Source organism: Oncorhynchus gorbuscha, linkage group LG08, assembly GCF_021184085.1.
Source record: "Oncorhynchus gorbuscha isolate QuinsamMale2020 ecotype Even-year linkage group LG08, OgorEven_v1.0, whole genome shotgun sequence".
In the NCBI taxonomy this organism is placed as follows: Eukaryota; Metazoa; Chordata; class Actinopteri; order Salmoniformes; family Salmonidae; genus Oncorhynchus; species Oncorhynchus gorbuscha.
In genome coordinates, this window is record NC_060180.1 from 25838090 (window position 1) to 25856366 (window position 18277).

The 18277-nt window shown below is 42.1% G+C and overlaps 1 protein-coding gene across 1 annotated transcript in view; it reads left to right on the forward strand.

The window, feature by feature from the left end:
* Window positions 1–18277, forward strand: part of LOC124041401 (adhesion G protein-coupled receptor A3-like) — a 209797-nt gene that overhangs the window by 185656 nt on the left and 5864 nt on the right. Inside the window, exons 16-17 of the mRNA XM_046358926.1 lie at window positions 17806–17847; window positions 18001–18096. Of these exons, the coding sequence (XP_046214882.1) occupies window positions 17806–17847; window positions 18001–18096 (138 nt within the window). The remainder of the gene's footprint in view (window positions 1–17805; window positions 17848–18000; window positions 18097–18277) is intronic.

The window sequence follows — 18277 nt, forward strand, 5'->3', positions numbered from 1 at the left end:
GCTCTTCAGTGGCTAGTGCTTCTCTTACACTAATTCTTGTCAAAAAATCACATTTTGAACTTGAGTCACTCTCTGGCGTCAGGGAACAACTTTTAGTTTGAATAATTTGACTCACATCATTTGGAATTGATTCGGATAAATACCCTAGATTGCTAGGAGCCGAGGATATTCTTTTAAAACAAACACATTTCCGAAATGGGACCTATTCAATTTAGAGACCCGTATTAGTGCGGTAGACGCTCAACGAGCTGTCTGCTGCTTAGCAAATAGCTATAAGCAGGGAGTTACAGTGCCTTCAGCAAGTACACCCCACAGTGACAAAGTGAAAACTTTTTTTTCTCGAAATTGTCGACCGTGGGACCTTATATAGACAGCTGTGTTTCTTTCTAAATCGTTTCCAAAATATTGAATTGGCCAGAGGTGGACTCCAATCAAGTGACATCTCAAGGATGATCGAAGGAAGTTGGATGCACCCGAGCTCAATTTGAAGTGTCATAGTAAAGGGGTGTGAATACTTACAGTACCAGTCAAACGTTTGGACACACCTACTCATTCAAGGGTCTTTCTTTAGTTTTACTATATTCTACATTGCAAATTAATAGGGAAGACATCTAAACTATGAAATAACACATATGGAATCATGTAGTAACCAAAAAAAGTGTTAAACAAATCAAAATATATTTTAGATTTTAGATTCTTTAAAGTAACCACCCTTTGCCTTGATGACAGCTTTGCACACACTTGGTATTCTCTCAACAAGTTTCACCTGGAATACATTTCCACCAGTCTTGAAGGAGTATGCTGAGCACTTGTTGGCTTCTTTTCCTTCCCTCTGCGGTCCAACTCATCCCAAACCATTACTATTGGATTGAGGTTGAGTGATTGTGGAGGCCAGGTCATCTGATGCAGCACTCTGTCACTCTTCTTCTTGGTCAAATAGCCCTTAAACAGCCTGAAGGTGTGTTGGGTCATTGTCCTGTTAAAAAACAAATGATAGTCCCACTAAGATGGGATGGCGTATTGCTGCAGAATGCTGTGGTATCCATGCTGGTTAAGTGTGTCTTGAATTCTAAATAAATCACAACAGTGTCACCAGCAAAGCACCCTCACACCTCCTCCTCCATGCTTCACGGTTGGAACCACACACGAGATCATCCGTTCACCTACTCTGCGTCTCACAAAGACACGGCGGTTGGAACCAAAAATCTCAAAATTTGGACTTTCCTTGCTTTTGGCCCAAGCAAGTCTCCTCTTATTATTGGTGTCCTTTAGTAGTGGTTTCTTTGCAGAACTTTGACCATGAAGGCCTGATTCACATAGTCTCTCCCCTGAACAGTTGATGTTGAGATGTGTCTGTCACTTGAACACTATGAATATTTTTTTGGGCTGCAATCTGAGGGGCAGTTAACTCTAATGAGCGTATCCTCTGCAGCAGAGGTAACTCTGGTTCTTCCTTTCCTGTGGCGGTCCTCAAGACAGCCAGTTTCATCATAGCGCTTGATGGTTTTTGCGACTGCACTTCAAAGTTCTTGAAATGTTCCATATTGACTGACCTTCATGTCTTAAAGTAATGATGGACTGTCATTTCTCTTCGCTTATTTGAGCTGTTCTTTCCATAACATGGACTTGTTCTTTTACCAAATAGGGCTGTCTTCTGTATACCACCCCTACCTTGTCACAACACAACTGATTGGCTCAAATGCATTAAGACAGAAAGAAATTCCACAAATTAACTTTTTACAAGGCACACCTGTTAATTGAAATGCATTCGAGGTGATGGGTGAGAAAACCCTCCCAATTTAATCCATTTTGAATTTGACTTGTTGGTTCATTGGCAGGATAACAAATCACAGTGACTGTGCGAGGCTGGTTTGCAAACTGACATGTTAAACATTTGACGGTCATATATTTATTTATATTCAAAACTCAACTATAGGGAGAGAGTCTGAGAGCCTGTGCCAAGTAGTAGGTTGCTGGTGCATTAGAGTGAAAACTATAGCGGTACTCATACTCACCCTCCCTGTTTTTGCCACTTTTTGAGTCTAAGTACCTATTGAAGATGCCCGCTCTCTCCCTCTCTCGCCTTTGCGATAGACAGAGGGAGTTGTTTGGTTTCCATGGTGATAAATGGGTTTGGTTTGTGTGTTGGTTGAGTCCTCTAGCTGAGACTGCTTTGCTGGGAGAGTGTGGGGGGGGGAGCAATAGAGGAGAGAAAGAAGAGGAAATAGTATCTATCCTGCTGAAGAAGACTGAGGCGACTTAAACAATGACCTGTTACCATAGTGCTCACCCAAGGCTCTAGTTACCTCAATGACCTGTTACCATAGTGCTCACCCAAGGCTCTAGTTACCTCAATGACCTGTTACCATAGTGCTCACCCAAGGCTCTAGTTACCTCAATGACCTGTGAGCCTGCATTGAATATTTGTACCTTAATTTTCACCAGGGAAGACATATTGAGACCTAAGTCTCTTTTTCAAGTGTGCCCTGCACAATACAACATTAATATACACAAAATATACATATACATTACCAGTCAAAAGTCTGGACACACCTACTAATTCCAGGGTTTTTACTATTTTCTACATTTAGAATAATTGTGAAATAACACATGGAATCATGTAGTAAACATAAAAGTGTTAAACAGATAAAAATATATTTGAGATTTGAGATTCTTTAAAGAAGCCACCCTTTGCCTTGATGACAGCTTTCCACACTTTTTTAAAACATTTATTTAATTAACTAGGCAAGTCAGTTAAGAACAAATTCTTATTTTCAATGACAGCCTAGGAACAGTGGTTCAGGTGCAGAACAACAGATTTGTACCTTGTTAGCCTTTCGGTGCCTAGTCCAACGCTCTAACCACTAGGCTACCCTGTCGCATTCTCTCAACCAGCTTCATGAGGTACTGTAGTCACCTGGAATGCATTTCAATTAACAGGTGTGTCTAATGCATTTGAGCCAGTTTGATCAGTTGTGTTGTGACACGGTAGGGGTGGTATACAGAAGATAGTAAAATACCAAGTCAATATTATGGCAAGAAAAGCTCAAATAAGCAAAGAGAAGCAACAGTCCATCATTACTTTAAGACATGAAGGTCAGTCAATCCGTAAAATGATTAAGAACTTTGAAAGTTTCTTTAAGTGCAATCGCACTTAAAGCTAAAGCACAGCTGGGTCATGCAGCAAGACAATGATCCAAAACACACAAATGGCTAAAAAGCAAGACATTTGAAGTTTTGGAATGGCTTAGTCAAAGTCCAGACCTGCTCCTAATTGAGGTGTTGTGGCAGGACTTGAAACGAGCAGTTCATGCTTGAAAAACCACAAATGTCGCTGAGTTAAAGAAGAATTCCAAAGTTCCTCCACAGCGATATTTGTAAACTTAAATTCCCTTTATCTACTGTTAGGTTTTGGTTGGAGATCTGATAACATTCAGTATGAAAAAATAGAGAAAATCAGAAGGGGGCAAATTCTTTTTCACAGCACTGTAGCTCGTTGGAGACCCTAGGAACCTCAAGAGTTAACCAATCCTATGAACAGGTTAGGCAATATGTGTCTAAACTTCAACGGCAGAGTTAGATAAGTCAGACGTTTACGAAGTAGGGCCTTGCAAACAGAGAGCTCTATGGAGTAATGTAGTAACTTATTTTTTTATTGTGTATTCGTTAGAATAAGATCATTCAAAGTTGACCTTGAAGGATCTTTAGGCTTGGGCCATATAGGCTTCGTCACCAGCTGTGTTAGGTTTAGATCATTACTCATGTCTTTTAGATTGTCTGAAGCCTACATTTCCCAATCATAATTTAGGTCACCCAGGATAATAACTACTGATTCAGTAAAAGAAGACAAAATGAGTTAACTCCTAGAGTGCATAAAGGTTAGCTGAGGGAGGACAGTAAGACCCCTATTACAGTTATGGACACATTTTTCCCCAGACGAAGGCTTAAAAATAGTAGCTCAGATTTTTAGGCAAGGGAAATGGATTTCAATAAAGACGGATAAATATCTATAAGAATGGCCACTTTATCACCTCTACCCTCTGTCAGGTCTGAAAGTATTATAGCCCTCAATATTAATATCGGAGACTAGAATGTCCCCAAAGAACCAAGTTTAAGTCAATAGCAGAATGCACGTATTCATCTGCATAGCCCAGATCTTGATGTTTTTTAAGAAGTAAGCTCCTAATGTTCAGCTGCATCAACGATGTCTAAAGTCACATGGAGTCTCCAACTCAAACAAGCTATGTTCAATAGGCAGTTGCAGGCCCTGTCTGAGGGTCTATCCCTATTTGTAATAGAGGAGAGAGTAGAAATTGGAATGCCTTTTCCAAGGTTGGCACGATAGGGCCTGAGGCCGCAGCCAATATCAGTATGCAGAACTCTCAGAGGAACCAATGATGGAATGTTCTAAACTGACCTACATGGTCTTTGGTTGCCCAAGCCCTCTGTGATTTGAAAACCAAGGGGGTATTCACGTTTATGGAATTCACAATTGTACTAATAGTGCTGGGTGAGCAGACCACAGTGGGCTTCCCTTTTGAGCTAACAATAGCAGATCTAAGAGTGGAGTACAAGCTAATGGGTACAAGATTACAACTGATAACACCCCTGGCAGTATAGACAACAGCACAACGACAATGCTTAGAAAGGATGGGAGGCGTTACCTGAGCGGGGTTCGGTTTGTTTCCGAGTCAATACATTAACGCAGCCTTGAAATGATGAAAAGAGGGTATAGGCTCCTATACGGTTTGGGTGGAGTCCATAATCTCTGTGGAGCATATTTTGTTTCCAAAAAGTGTCAACGTTGTCAATAAAAGTTCAGCCAACAGAGTGGCAGTAGTCTTTAAGACAGATACTTGCCTACTTAAATAAAGGTTAAATGTTTCAAAGAAAAATATGAAGTACTAAGACCCTTGCTGCAGCCAATGTCAGTATGAGGAACTCTCAGAGTAACCAATGATGGAATGTTAGAAACTCACCTACATGGGCTTTGGTTGATATCATTTGATCCCACTACAACTGATCCCACTACAACTGCCTGCACTACAACTGCAACAGCTCTTGGCTGCTGATGTAGGACGGACGGAATAATTACTGTGATATCCTTCACTGTAGCCCCCTGGTAGCAGAGGTTTTTGCTCCAAGAACCGAAGATGTGCCTCACCATGGAACTACCAATGATGACGGCTGGAGGAAGGTGAATGGCCATGGATGTCTGGCCTTGGCTGTGCCTCCATGAGGACTGGCGGGAGAGGGGGGAGGCAGGTCTCACATAATCAAGAGAAGCACTCCAAGCAGGTTGGGGGGCTGGAGCCTGAGACACCCTCGAGGCCTGATGTGAGAGGGAGCCCGGGGGGGGGGGGGTACAGGCCTGTGGCAGAAACTCCCTGAGCCGGACCCTCAGGAGACAGGGTAAAGGATGAGGGAGAAGAAATCTCTGGAAGCAGGTGGGCGAAACTGTTGGTCAGCTGGATGGGATCCCCAAAGCCATTTCAGCCCCGTTCACCAAAGACCGCTCCCATTAGCTGTTGCGAAAGCAGCTGCTACTTTTCCTGGGGTCCACACAAAACATGATACAGAACATTAATAGACAAGAACAGCTCAAAGTCAGAACTACATACGTGTTGCTTTGTCTGTTATTTTTGTTCAAACCAGGTTTGCTGTTCACTTGAGCAATCGGAGATGGAATGGAGTTCCATGCAATCCTGGCTCTATTAATGCTATACGTTTCCTTGAATTTGTTCTGCATCTGGGGACTGTAAAAAGACCCCTGGTGGCATACGTGTCTGGTGGGATACGTGTGTGTGTCAGAGATGTGTGTAAGTTGACTATGCAAACAATTAGTAAATTCTAAGACAATGTTTCTCATAAAAATAAGTAGTGATGCAGTCAGTCTCTCGTCTACTTTTAGCCAAGAGAGACTGGCGTGCATAGCATCAACATTAGCCCTCGGATTACAGTGAAGAGCAAGACGTGCCGTTCTGTTCTGGGCAAGCTGCAGTTTCTGCATGTCCTTCTTTGCAACACCTGAACATATGACTAGGCAATAATCAAGATAAGATCAAACTAGACCCTGCAGGACCTGCTTTGTGGATTGTGGTGTAATCTTGGACAGACCTCTCCCAATCTTTACAACCGTTCAATCAAAATGTTTTGACCATGACAGTTTACAGTCCCAGGAAACACCAAGTCATTTAGTCTCCTCAATTTTCTCATTCGCCACATTATTCGTGATCAGATTCAGCTTAGGTCCTGAACTTAGGGAATGATTTGTACCAAATACAATGCTCTTAGTTTCAGAGATGTTCAGGACTAGTTTATTACTGACCACCCATTCTAAAACTGACTGCAAGTCTTTGTTTAGGGTTGTAGGGATTTCACTAGCTGTGGTTGCTGATGCATTTAGGGGTGAATCATCAGTATAACACTGCTGTGAAAAGGTATTTTCCCCCTTTCTCATGTTCTCTATTTTTCCATTTTTTTATACGGAATGTTATCAGCTCTTCAAACAAAACCTAATATTAGATAAAGGGAATCTGAGTGAACAAATAACAACAACAAAGTAATTGCCCCCCTTTACGCTCAATAACTGGTTGTGCCACTTTTAGCTGCAACGACTCCAACCAAATTCTTCCTGCCCACTTTTCCATGCAGAACTGCTTTAACTCAGCGATCTTTGTGGGTTTTCAAGCATGAACTGCTTGTTTCAAGTCCTGCCACAACACCTCAATTAGAATTGTCGCCGCTTACGCTCATTCCTCAACATAAAGGCGTGAAACTACGTCAAAATGCTGTAGACACCTTGGGGAATATGTAGAAAAATGAATCTGGTTGATAGACCATTCACTGCTCAATAGGGACGCATCGGAACGCAGAGCTTTCAAAACATGAGTCACTTTCTGATTGGATTTTTCTCAGGCTTTCTCCTGCAATATCAGTTCTGTTATACTCACAGACAATATTTTTACAGTTTGGGAAACTTTAGAGTGTTTTCTATCCTAAGATGTCAATTATATGCATATTCTAGCATCTTGTCCTTACAAGAATGAAAATAGTGCCCCCTAGTTTCAACAGGTTAGCTTGGTCGCAAGTGGGTCTTCCAAATGGACAATGACCCCGAGCATACTTCCAAAGGCAAAATGGCTTAAGGACAACAAAGTCAAGGTATTGGAGTGGCCATCACAATGCCCTGACCTCAATCCTATAGAACATTTGTGGGCAGAACTGAAAGTGCGTGTGTGAGCAAGGAGGCCTACAAACCTGACTTTGTTATACAAGCTCTGTCAGGAGGAATGGGCCACAATTCTCCCAACTTATTGTGGGAAGCTTGTGGAAGGCTACCCGAAACCTTTGACCCAAGTTAAACAATTTGATGGCAATGCTACCAAATACTAATTTAATGTTTGTAAACTTCTGACCCACTGGGAATGTGATGCAAGAAATAAAAGCTGAAATAAATCATTATCTCTACTATTATTCTGACATTTCACATTCTTAAAATAAAGTGGTGATCCTACCTGACCTAAGACAGAGAATTTTTACTAGGATTAAATGTCAGGAATTGTTTAAAAAAACTGAGTTTAAATGTATTTAGTTAAGGTGTATGTAAACTTCCAACTTCAACTGTACATATATATATATATTACAGTATATTGCACCTACCCCAACATTTCCATGAATATTCTTGTTATTTTACTGATTGAAACAAGAGTATTTTCAGATTTCGTTACTGACAAATGTGAAAAGTACAGTAAATGTAAAACGCACAAACAATCAACAGTGTAATGTTTGGATTCAGTCTTGTGTCAGGTGAACTGTCCTCACCTTTGGTCTGATAATTCCCCTATATTCTCCAAAGGGTTGTGTTTTAATAGCTACCATGGTCATGCACATGCCTTTTCTATCTTATTTTGGGCCCTATCCATATAAGCCCATTTCCACGAATGTAAAGGGTTAATTCATATTCGCTTAGATTCACACATCAGGTTTAATGGCGCTTCCGGTGTTCTTTTTATTTATATATTTATTTATATTTCTGCTTACTCACCGTGTTTGGCACATTTAAGAGGATCAGCTTTGGGGACAGAGAGAGACAGACACTCTTTGCTCGATGGAAGGTACTGTGTATGTGCTGTGTAACTCAATTTGAGCAAATCCCACAGGAAATCCTGTTTGACTAAGAGAGGTTGACACACGTGCCGGTGGACACAGACAGACAGACAGATAGCACACATTGTATGTTTAAGATCTGTTGCCTCAGGCTCTGACACTTTACTCGAGACACTTTGCTCAAGAGCACTTTTAAATATTCAAAGTCACAAAATAATTCATAGACATTGAAAAGTAATAAATGGCAAGGGCTGAAGTAACTTCCCAGCTAGCACATTGAGTTCCCTGGGTGTTCTTGGGACGTCTGTTTATGGTATTAGTTTGGTGTTGGGAATACACCCTCCTGTAAGGTATTGTATAGTGCAGTATAGTAATTACAGGTAGCCTGTAATATAAACATTATTCAGTGAACGTTCGTCCATGAACCATAGCAGCTGGATGCCAGTGAAAGTCATTGAGGACAAAGCCCTAGCTGGATAAGGACCCTCAGCCTCTCTTTCCACTCTCCACACAGGCAGATCCTCAACTACCTGCACTGCACAAGGAGGGGGCTTTATGGAATATTCTGGAGGCTGCTGTCTGTCACCCTAGTGCTATTAGAGAATGAGATAATGTGGCGGAGCAGATTGGGCCTCTATTCCCATAATGCTAACAAAATTAACATAGACACGTAGACACTGTTAGCTAAATGCTAATGAGCGAAAACAAATGTAAACTAATTGCAAAGACAGGCAAATCCAGCTCATAAAGTTATAAAAGCATAGCTAGTACCTACCGAATGTCATTTTCGGTGAGTGTGGACAATTTTTAGAGCGAAGGTGAACAAGAGAAATTGTACAAATGAACAAAGTTGTGATCCATGCTTTTCTGGCATCTGTACAGATAACTCATCCAGAGCTCTTTGGCTTCTGGCAGAAAGCCATTATAAGATATCTGATGGCAAACATTTAGTAGTGAATTGTATCCAAGTGCAACTTCATCACAGAGACTCGCCGATAGATATACAATGCTATGGACTCCTGCTGTCTCCCTTTGTGCTATTTACAAACAGACAAGTGATGGTTCAACTGTTGTGGGGAATTATGGTAAGCTTCATAATGTAAAATAATACGACAGGGGAAATGAAGAACGCAATCGACTTCATCTCTTAACCTATTGTACACGTTGACTGCAGGTATTAACTTAAAAAGTAGCTACAAATATTGAAATTTATTGAAAAACTTCAAAGAATTATTTTGAAAACCCATCCAGTGTCTTTTTTCCAAATACCCCGGTATGCGGTATATACACTATACCGCCCAAGTCTAATTGCCACACACTATAGAGAAGAAAGGGTACTCACTGAAACCTGACTTTACTTTATTAAAAATAACCATGGAACTGGCTAATATATATATTTTTGCAATACAGTAATACTTTCAGGAGTGCCACATCTATAATATACTACATTACCCAAAGAATGTGGACGTTGCCTCCAGAGGCAGTTTGGAATTCGCTAGTGAGTGTTGCAACCAAGGACGCGGGACGCGTTTCAGCACTCGGTGGTCCTGTTCTGTGAGCTTTTGTGGCCCATCACTTCGCGGCTGAGCTGTTGTGGCTCCTAGACGTTTCCACTTCACAATAACAGCACTTACATTTGACCGGGCAGCTCTAGCAGGGCAGACATTTTTGACGAACTGACTTGTTGAAAAGGTGGCTTTCTATGACGGCGTCACGTTGAAGGTCACTGAGTTCTTCAGTAAGGCCATTCTACTGTCAATGTTTGTCTATGGAGATTGCATGGCTGTGTGCTCGATTTTATGCACCTGTCAGCAACGGGTGTGGCTCAAATAGCCGAATCCACTAAGGGGTACTTTTTTCCCCACATACTTTTGTATATATAGTCAACTTTTAGTGATGTGCGCTTTCATCAGAGTGGGTGAAAATGCACTTTGGCAATGAAATTTCCCTTCCTTACGTTATTAAATACATTTTACCAAGACAAATATGATTATTCATTTTCTGAAACGTTCAGTGGGGTCTTTCTCGAACATATTGTATCAGTAAGATTACATCCAAAAGGTATGATTTTGTAACCTAATACATCCGATAATAAGCACCGAGCTCAGTTGACATAGCGGGGCAGGTTTCTCGTAACAACTTTTGAGGATTTAACATTTTGTGGTCGTAGTCTTCAAAGTTTTTTCGCGGGTCTCTAAAAGTAAAATTAGCATGACATGAACTGAATTAAATGTAAAAAGATTTCAAAATGAAAAGCTTGGTACAGGCTCAGTATGCCATTGACAGCTTCGAAAAAGAGCGGGAATTTTGAATGAATATGAAAAGCGTACATTAAAATATGAAAATATTATGGTTGAAATTCAAAATTGCCGTCCATCTTACCTCTGTATTGTTTTATGCCCTGCGGATTGGAGAAGAAGGATCATGAGTTCAATGGGAAAGTGAGTCTGTCAGGTAGCCAGTTGCATTCATTCTTGCACAGCATCCAGCCTAGCTGACGCGATTTTCCTCAGTTTTGACCACTTTTTGGATCTGGTCTCCATTGACTTAGCCACTCTAATTCCAGCCGTCCTACAAGGGTAAAACTTCCAAAATCTTTTGAACGGATTATGATAGAGACATGAGGTTTGGACAACTGGTTTTCTTGGAGGATTGTCTACACAATTAACAATATTTTACCAATTTGTCAAAATATGTATACAGTGCGTGCATCAATATTATGTCTCCAAAAATAGTGAGTTACCGTAAGCAGCACAACAACCACACAATGCAGCTGTTTTTCCAACAGTTTACTCCATCAGCAGTAAAGGTCACAACATGTGGACAGGCCTGAGTACTCCACTCCCCATAGTATATCCAGGGCTAGACGAAGAGAGAGAGAGAGGACAGCACGTAGTCAGAGGAGAGAGGGAGGAGGCACTTCTCGCTCCAGGGGCTTTGGCTGTCTATTTATATCAGTTGATGATTGCTGCTGCTTCCCAAAACTTAACTCAAAAGTGCCCGCCCTCTGCACCATTTTGTTTTAAAGATGGAGTCTGCAGTAGAGAAAACAGCGCCACTGTCTGCCCACACGGCCATTATTGTTTTTGTTTTGTTGAGAAGGCGGAGGTGAGGAGCAATGCCCAACGTGGTAAAATTAGAGGGGGGGGGTTGTTGTTTATAGTAACTTCTTTGTTGTTTTAATATCGCAAATGGACGTGGCAGTTTTACCAATTAAGGATTCTGACATTAAAGGAGAGCACTGCAAAATGAGAGCGAGCGAGAGAGAGAGGAGTGAGAGAGAGAGAGGAGTGAGAGAGAGAGAGAGAGAGAGAGAGAGAGAGAGAGAGAGAGAGAGAGAGCGTAAGAAGGACAGAGTGAGTGAGAGCATTCGCTTGAGAGAGACCTACCTGGGAATATCTTCCTCTTGTGTACCGCCATGGTTAGCCTGGCTGGGTTGTAGATAGAGAGGGGGAATAGGGGTCATAAAGCACTAGGCTTTAACATCCACTAGTCCTCTCGTCTTTATGCTTATCTCCTTGACATGTGTGTAAATGACTTTCTGTTGGAAGAGTGTCCTGAGGGAATCACTCCACCCAGACACTGACAGCCCTGGTAATGCTCCCGCTTCCACCTGCCCACACACACACACATTGATTGTAATTTAATTTTGGGATGGGTGCAGTATAAGGGGAGAGGGAGGGAGGTGGGGAGAGAAGGGGTGGGGTAAAGGGTAGAGATGGAGAGAGAGAGCAAGACAGACAGAGGGGAAGAGGACGGGGACTGCATGTTCTTGCTATTGTGTTTTATCCCGAGCTGAAGCAGTGAAAGGAAAATATCTCAAGCAGTACAGTTCTCATCGGGCCTGAAAATCAGAGTCTGGTCCGACCCAAGCATGGTGAGCTGAAGCTAATGCAATTGAAGGCATGTATGAAATTCTTGCTTATAATGAAACTCCCAATGTCTTATTATACTAATTGAAAGCAATAGTCGTGTGTGGTTACATCACGTATCAGCATGATAATGCACGTCCCCATGTCGCACGGATCTACACAATTCCTGGAAGCTGAAAATGTCCCAGTTCTTCTATGGCCTGCATACTCACCAGACATGTCACCCATTGAACATGTTTGGGATGCTCTGGATCGACGTATACGACAGCGTGTTAAAGTTCCTGCCAATATCCAGCAACTTCGCACAGCCATTGAAGAGGAGTGGAGCAACATTCTACAGGCCACAATCAACAGCCTGATACACTATAACACGAAGCAGATGTGTCACGCTGCATGAGGCAAATGGTGGCCACGCCAGATACTGACTGGTTTTCTGATCCACACCCCAACCTTTTTTTAAGGTATCTGTAACCAACAGATGCATATCTGTATACCCAGTCATGTGAATTCCATAGATTAGGGCCTAATGAATGTATTTCAATTGACAGATTCCTTAATATGAACTGCGACTCAGTAAAATCTTTTCAGTTGTTTCATGTTGCGTTTACATTTTTGTTCAGTATAGTTTGCTCATATACAGTGCACTCAAAGTATTCACACACCTTGACTTTTTCCACATTTTGTTACGTTATAGCCTTATTCTAAAATGCGTTAAATTTTAAAAAATCTTCAGCAATCTACACAACATACCCAGTAATGATAAAGCGAAAAACAGGTTTTTAGAAATATTTGCAAGTGTATAAAAAAAAATTCAGACCCTTTGCTATGAGACTCGAAATTGAGCTCATGTGCATCCTGTTTCCATTGAGCATCCTTGAGATGTTTCTACAACTCGATTGAAGTCCACCTGTGGTAAATTCAATTGATTGGACATGATTTGAAAAAGCACACAGCTATCTACAGTGGGGCAAATAAGTATTTAGTCAGCCACCAATTGTGCAAGTTCTCCCACTTAAAAATATGAGAGAGGCCTGTAATTTTCATCATAGGTACACTTCAACTATGACAGACAAAATGAGAAGGAAAAAAATACAGAAAATCACATTGTAGGATTTTTAATGAATTTATTTGCAAATTATGGCGGAAATATTTATTTCCGCCCCCAGCTGTGCTCTGGACACCATATGTGAACTGATTGCCCGCCATCTATCTTCAGAGCTCGTGCTGCTAGGCGACCTAAACTGGAACATGCTTAACACCCCAGCCATCCTACAATCTAAACTTGATGCCCTCAATCTCACTCAAATTATCAATGAACCTACCAGGTACCCCCCCAAAGCCTTAAACACGGGCACCCTCATAGATATCATCCTAACCAACTTCCCCTCTAAATACACCTCTGCTGTCTTCAACCAAGATCTCAGCGATCACTGCCTCATTGCCTGCATCCGTAATGGGTCAGCGGTCAAACGACCTCCACTCATCACTGTAAAACGCTCCCTGAAACACTTCAGCGAGCAGGCCTTTCTAATCGACCTGGCCGGGGTATCCTGGAAGGATATTGATCTCATCCCGTCAGTAGAGGATGCCTGGATATTTTTTTTAATGCCTTCCTAACCATCTTAAATAAACATGCCCCATTCAAGAAATTTAGAACCAGGAACAGATATAGCCCTTGGTTCTCCCCAGACCTGACTGCCCTTAACCAACACAAAAACATCCTATGGCGTTCTGCATTAGCATCGAACAGCCCCCGTGATATGCAGCTGTTCAGGGAAGCTAGAAACCGTTATACATAGGCAGTTAGAAAAGCCAAGGCTAGCTTTTTCAAGCAGAAATTTGCTTCCTGCAACACTAACTCAAAAAAGTTCCAGGACACTGTAAAGTCCATGGAGAATAAGAACACCTCCTCCCAGCTGCCCACTGCACTGAAGATAGGAAACACTGTCACCACTGATAAATCCACCATAATTGAGAATTTCAATAAGCATTTTTCTACGGCTGGCCATGCCTTCCACCTGGCTACTCCTACCCCGGTCAACAGCACTGCACCCCCAACAGCAACTCGCCCAAGCCTTCCCCATTTCTCCTTCTCCCAAATCCATTCTGCTGATGTTCTGAAAGAGCTGAAAAATCTGGACCCCTACAAATCAGCCGGGCTAGACAATCTGGACCCTTTCTTTCTAAAATTATCTGCCGAAATTGTTGCCACCCCTATTACTAGCCTGTTCAACCTCTCTTTCGTGTCGTCTGAGATTCCCAAAGATTGGAAAGCAGCTGCGGTCATCCCCCTCTTCAAAGGGGGGGACACTCTTGACCCAAACTGCTACAGACCTATATCTATCCTACCATGCCTTTCTAAGGTCTTCGAAAGCCAAGTCAACAAACAGATTACCGACCATTTCGAATCAATCTGGTTTCAGAGCTGGTCATGGGTGCACCTCAGCCACGCTCAAGGTCCTAAACGATATCTTAACCGCCATCGATAAGAAACATTATTGTGCAGCCGTATTCATTGATCTGGCCAAGGCTTTCGATTCTGTCAACCACCACATCCTCATCGGCAGACTCGACAGCCTTGGTTTCTCAAATGATTGCCTCGCCTGGTTCACCAACTACTTCTCTGATAGAGTTCAGTGTGTCAAATCGGAGGGTCTGCTGTCCGGACCTCTGGCAGTCTCTATGGGGGTGCCACAGGGTTCAATTCTTGGACCGACTCTCTTCTCTGTATACATCAATGAGGTCGCTCTTGCTGCTGGTGAGTCCCTGATCCACCTCTACGCAGACGACACCATTCTGTATACTTCCGGCCCTTCTTTGGACACTGTGTTAACAACCCTCCAGGCAAGCTTCAATGCCATACAACTCTCCTTCCGTGGCCTCCAATTGCTCTTAAATACAAGTAAAACTAAATCCATGCTCTTCAACCGATCGCTACCTGCACCTACCCGCCTGTCCAACATCACTACTCTGGACGGCTCTGACTTAGAATACGTGGACAACTACAAATACTTAGGTGTCTGGTTAGACTGTAAACTCTCCTTCCAGACCCATATCAAACATCTCCAATCCAAAGTTAAATCTAGAATTGGCTTCCTATTTTGTAACAAAGCATCCTTCACTCATGCTGCCAAACATACCCTTGTAAAACTGACCATCCTACCAATCCTCGACTTTGGCGATGTCATTTACAAAATAGCCTCCAATACCCTACTCAACAAATTGGATGCAGTCTATCACAGTGCAATCCGTTTTGTCACCAAAGCCCCATATACTACCCACCATTGCGACCTGTACGCTCTCGTTGGCTGGCCCTCGCTTCATACTCGTCGCCAAACCCACTGGCTCCATGTCATCTACAAGACCCTGCTAGGTAAAGTCCCCCCTTATCTCAACTCGCTGGTCACCATAGCATCTCCCACCTGTAGCACACGCTCCAGCAGGTATATCTCTCTGGTCACCCCCAAAACCAATTCTTTCTTTGGCCGCCTCTCCTTCCAGTTCTCTGCTGCCAGTGACTGGAACGAACTGCAAAAATCTCTGAAACTGGAAACACTTATCTCCCTCACTAGCTTTAAGCACCAACTGTCAGAGCATCTTACAGATTACTGCACCTGTACATAGCCCACCTATAATTTAGCCCAAACAACTACCTCTTTCCCAACTGCATTTAATTTATTTATTTATTTTGCTCCTTTGCACCCCATTATTTTTACGGCTACTTTGCACATTCTTCCATTGCAAAACTACCATTCCAGTGTTTTACTTGCTATATTGTATTTACTTTGCCACCATGGCCTTTTTTGCCTTTACCTCCCTTCTCACCTCATTTGCTCACATTGTATATAGACTTGTTTATACTGTATTATTGACTGTATGTTTGTTTTACTCCATGTGTAACTCTCTGTCGTTGTATCTGTCGAACTGCTTTGCTTTATCTTGGCCAGGTCACAATTGTAAATGAGAACTTGTTCTCAACTTGCCTACCTGGTTAAATAAAGGTGAAATAAAAAATAAATAAAAAATAAATGCAGGAGTGGCTTCGGGACAAGTCTCTGAATGTCCTTGAGTGTCCAAGCCAGAGCCAAGCCAGAGCCCAGACTTGAACCCAATCTAACATCTCTGGAGAGACTATAGTTGTGCAGCAATGCTCCCCATCCAACCTGACAAAGCTTAAGAGCATCTGCAGGGAAGAATGGGAGAAATGCCCAGCTTGTGTGCCGAGCTTGTAGTGTCATACCCAAGAAGACTCAAGGCTTTAATCGCTGCCAAAGGTTCTTCAACAAAGTACTGAGTAAAGGGTCTGAATACATGTTAATGTGATACTTCAGTTTAGATTTTTATTAAATAAATTAACAAACATTTAAAAAATATATTTAAAAAAATGCTTTCTCAGTATGGGGTATTTTGTGTACAGTAGATTGAGGAATATATTTTTTTATATTTTAGAATAAGGCAGTAACCTAAGAAAATGTGGAAAAATTCAAGCGGTCTGAATACTTTCCGAAGGCACTGTATTAGCTGATCAGAACATGTTGCTAGCATGTAATGTAAATTAACTTCACTCGCATAGTAGCCTGTCCTACTCCTGACCAAAAGCCTGTGACTTGGCTGACAATCAATCAATCCGATTTTGTTTCACTGAGTCTCTGTCTCTGTATATTTTGTTAATTGAATAATCTGGCTGGGCAAGTGGAAGTGGTAGCTCCTTTATTCGTTTGCTCATCTATCACTGATCACAAACATTTAGCCTGCAATAATGTAGCCTAAATCAAGTGTATTATTTTGCCTCTTATAATATAATCTAATCCTAATATAATCTATCCATCATCGAGCTGTGAGAGCGCATCCTGTTTTATGTCTTAATGTAACCCACTTCAGCATAACCAATAAATCATTCATTCATGTCATTACAAAGCATACGAGTCATTCATGCCTTTAAATACAATCAAGCTTTTAAAAATAATAATAATAATGAAATAACAAAGGAGCCTTGAATAATTAAACAATAAATGAATAAATTTTCTGCCAAACGTACATTTGAATAATCGCTTAAAAGCCCTGTGTTTTTGAATGCATGTTTAATTAGGGAAACATTTCACTTCACTTTGATAGTTACCAGGTCCAGAAAGGCACATTAGCCGGGCAGTCATAGGGTGTGTGTTGTTTAGGATGTATCTGCGTTAAGATGCCATAATGGAACATGGGCTTCTCCTGATACTGAGATGCACTGCCTGTCGTGGTCTTGTGGATCGTCATTCTCCCGAGGGCACTCAAGCCTACTTGTATCGTAATTTGAAACGTTTCAATCATCAGGAAAAATAGGTTGAATCACGGACATAAATGTCTCTGGCCCGGCCGATATTGGAATGCTGGCGGCGCTGGCTGGTGTCTGCAGCTGCTGCGGCTGAGAGATAGATGTAGTAGGCTAAAAGGTACTCGGACACGCATAGTTTTTACTTTCTTAGCGCGGCATGGCATGCCCAAAACCCGCCTGGCCAGAGTCAATTCACTGAATTTGAGGCCCGGCCCGGTATAAGACCGGGCCCTGTCGGGTTCGGGCTAAGAATGAGAACTCTATAATAGAGACATCTCCTATTTGAGAAGAAGTGGATGTACCAATCTGTGTGAACATGCTCCAGCACAAATACGCCTGTATGCCTACTGGTCATGGGGTATACTGTGCCTCAGAACTGTTTTCGTGTTGAAGACTTTTTTATGCTGCTCAGAAGAGAAAAGAGGAGTGGAGGAAGTCAATTTTACCTTTCTCTTAAAAAGCTCTCATTTTCTCTCCCTCTCCTTTTCTCTTTCTCTCCATCTCCAGTCTACAACCCAGGCCGGCACAGAGAGAGAAGCACATCCTCAGGTCTCACTCTTTCTTCATTTCTCTCTCTCCTATCTCCCTCTCCTATCTCCCTCTCACTAATACTATTGATTACTAAAATTACAACCCAGAAAATAAAGGATATTGGTGTTACAAAGTTTATTTTTATGTCACTCTCTTTCTTTCTCCCCTCAGGTTTTATTTAGTCAGTGGCGGAGTGCCCTTCATCATCTGTGGAATCACAGTAGCCATCAATACTGAGAACTATGGCAGTGGGGAGACGGCACCCTAGTAAGTCACCCAGCAGTCTCCTATTCTCAAGGTCACAGTTTGAAACTGTTTTACACACACACACACACACACACACACACACACACACACACACACACACACACACACACACACACACACACACACACACACACACACACACACACACACACACACACACACACACACACACACACACACA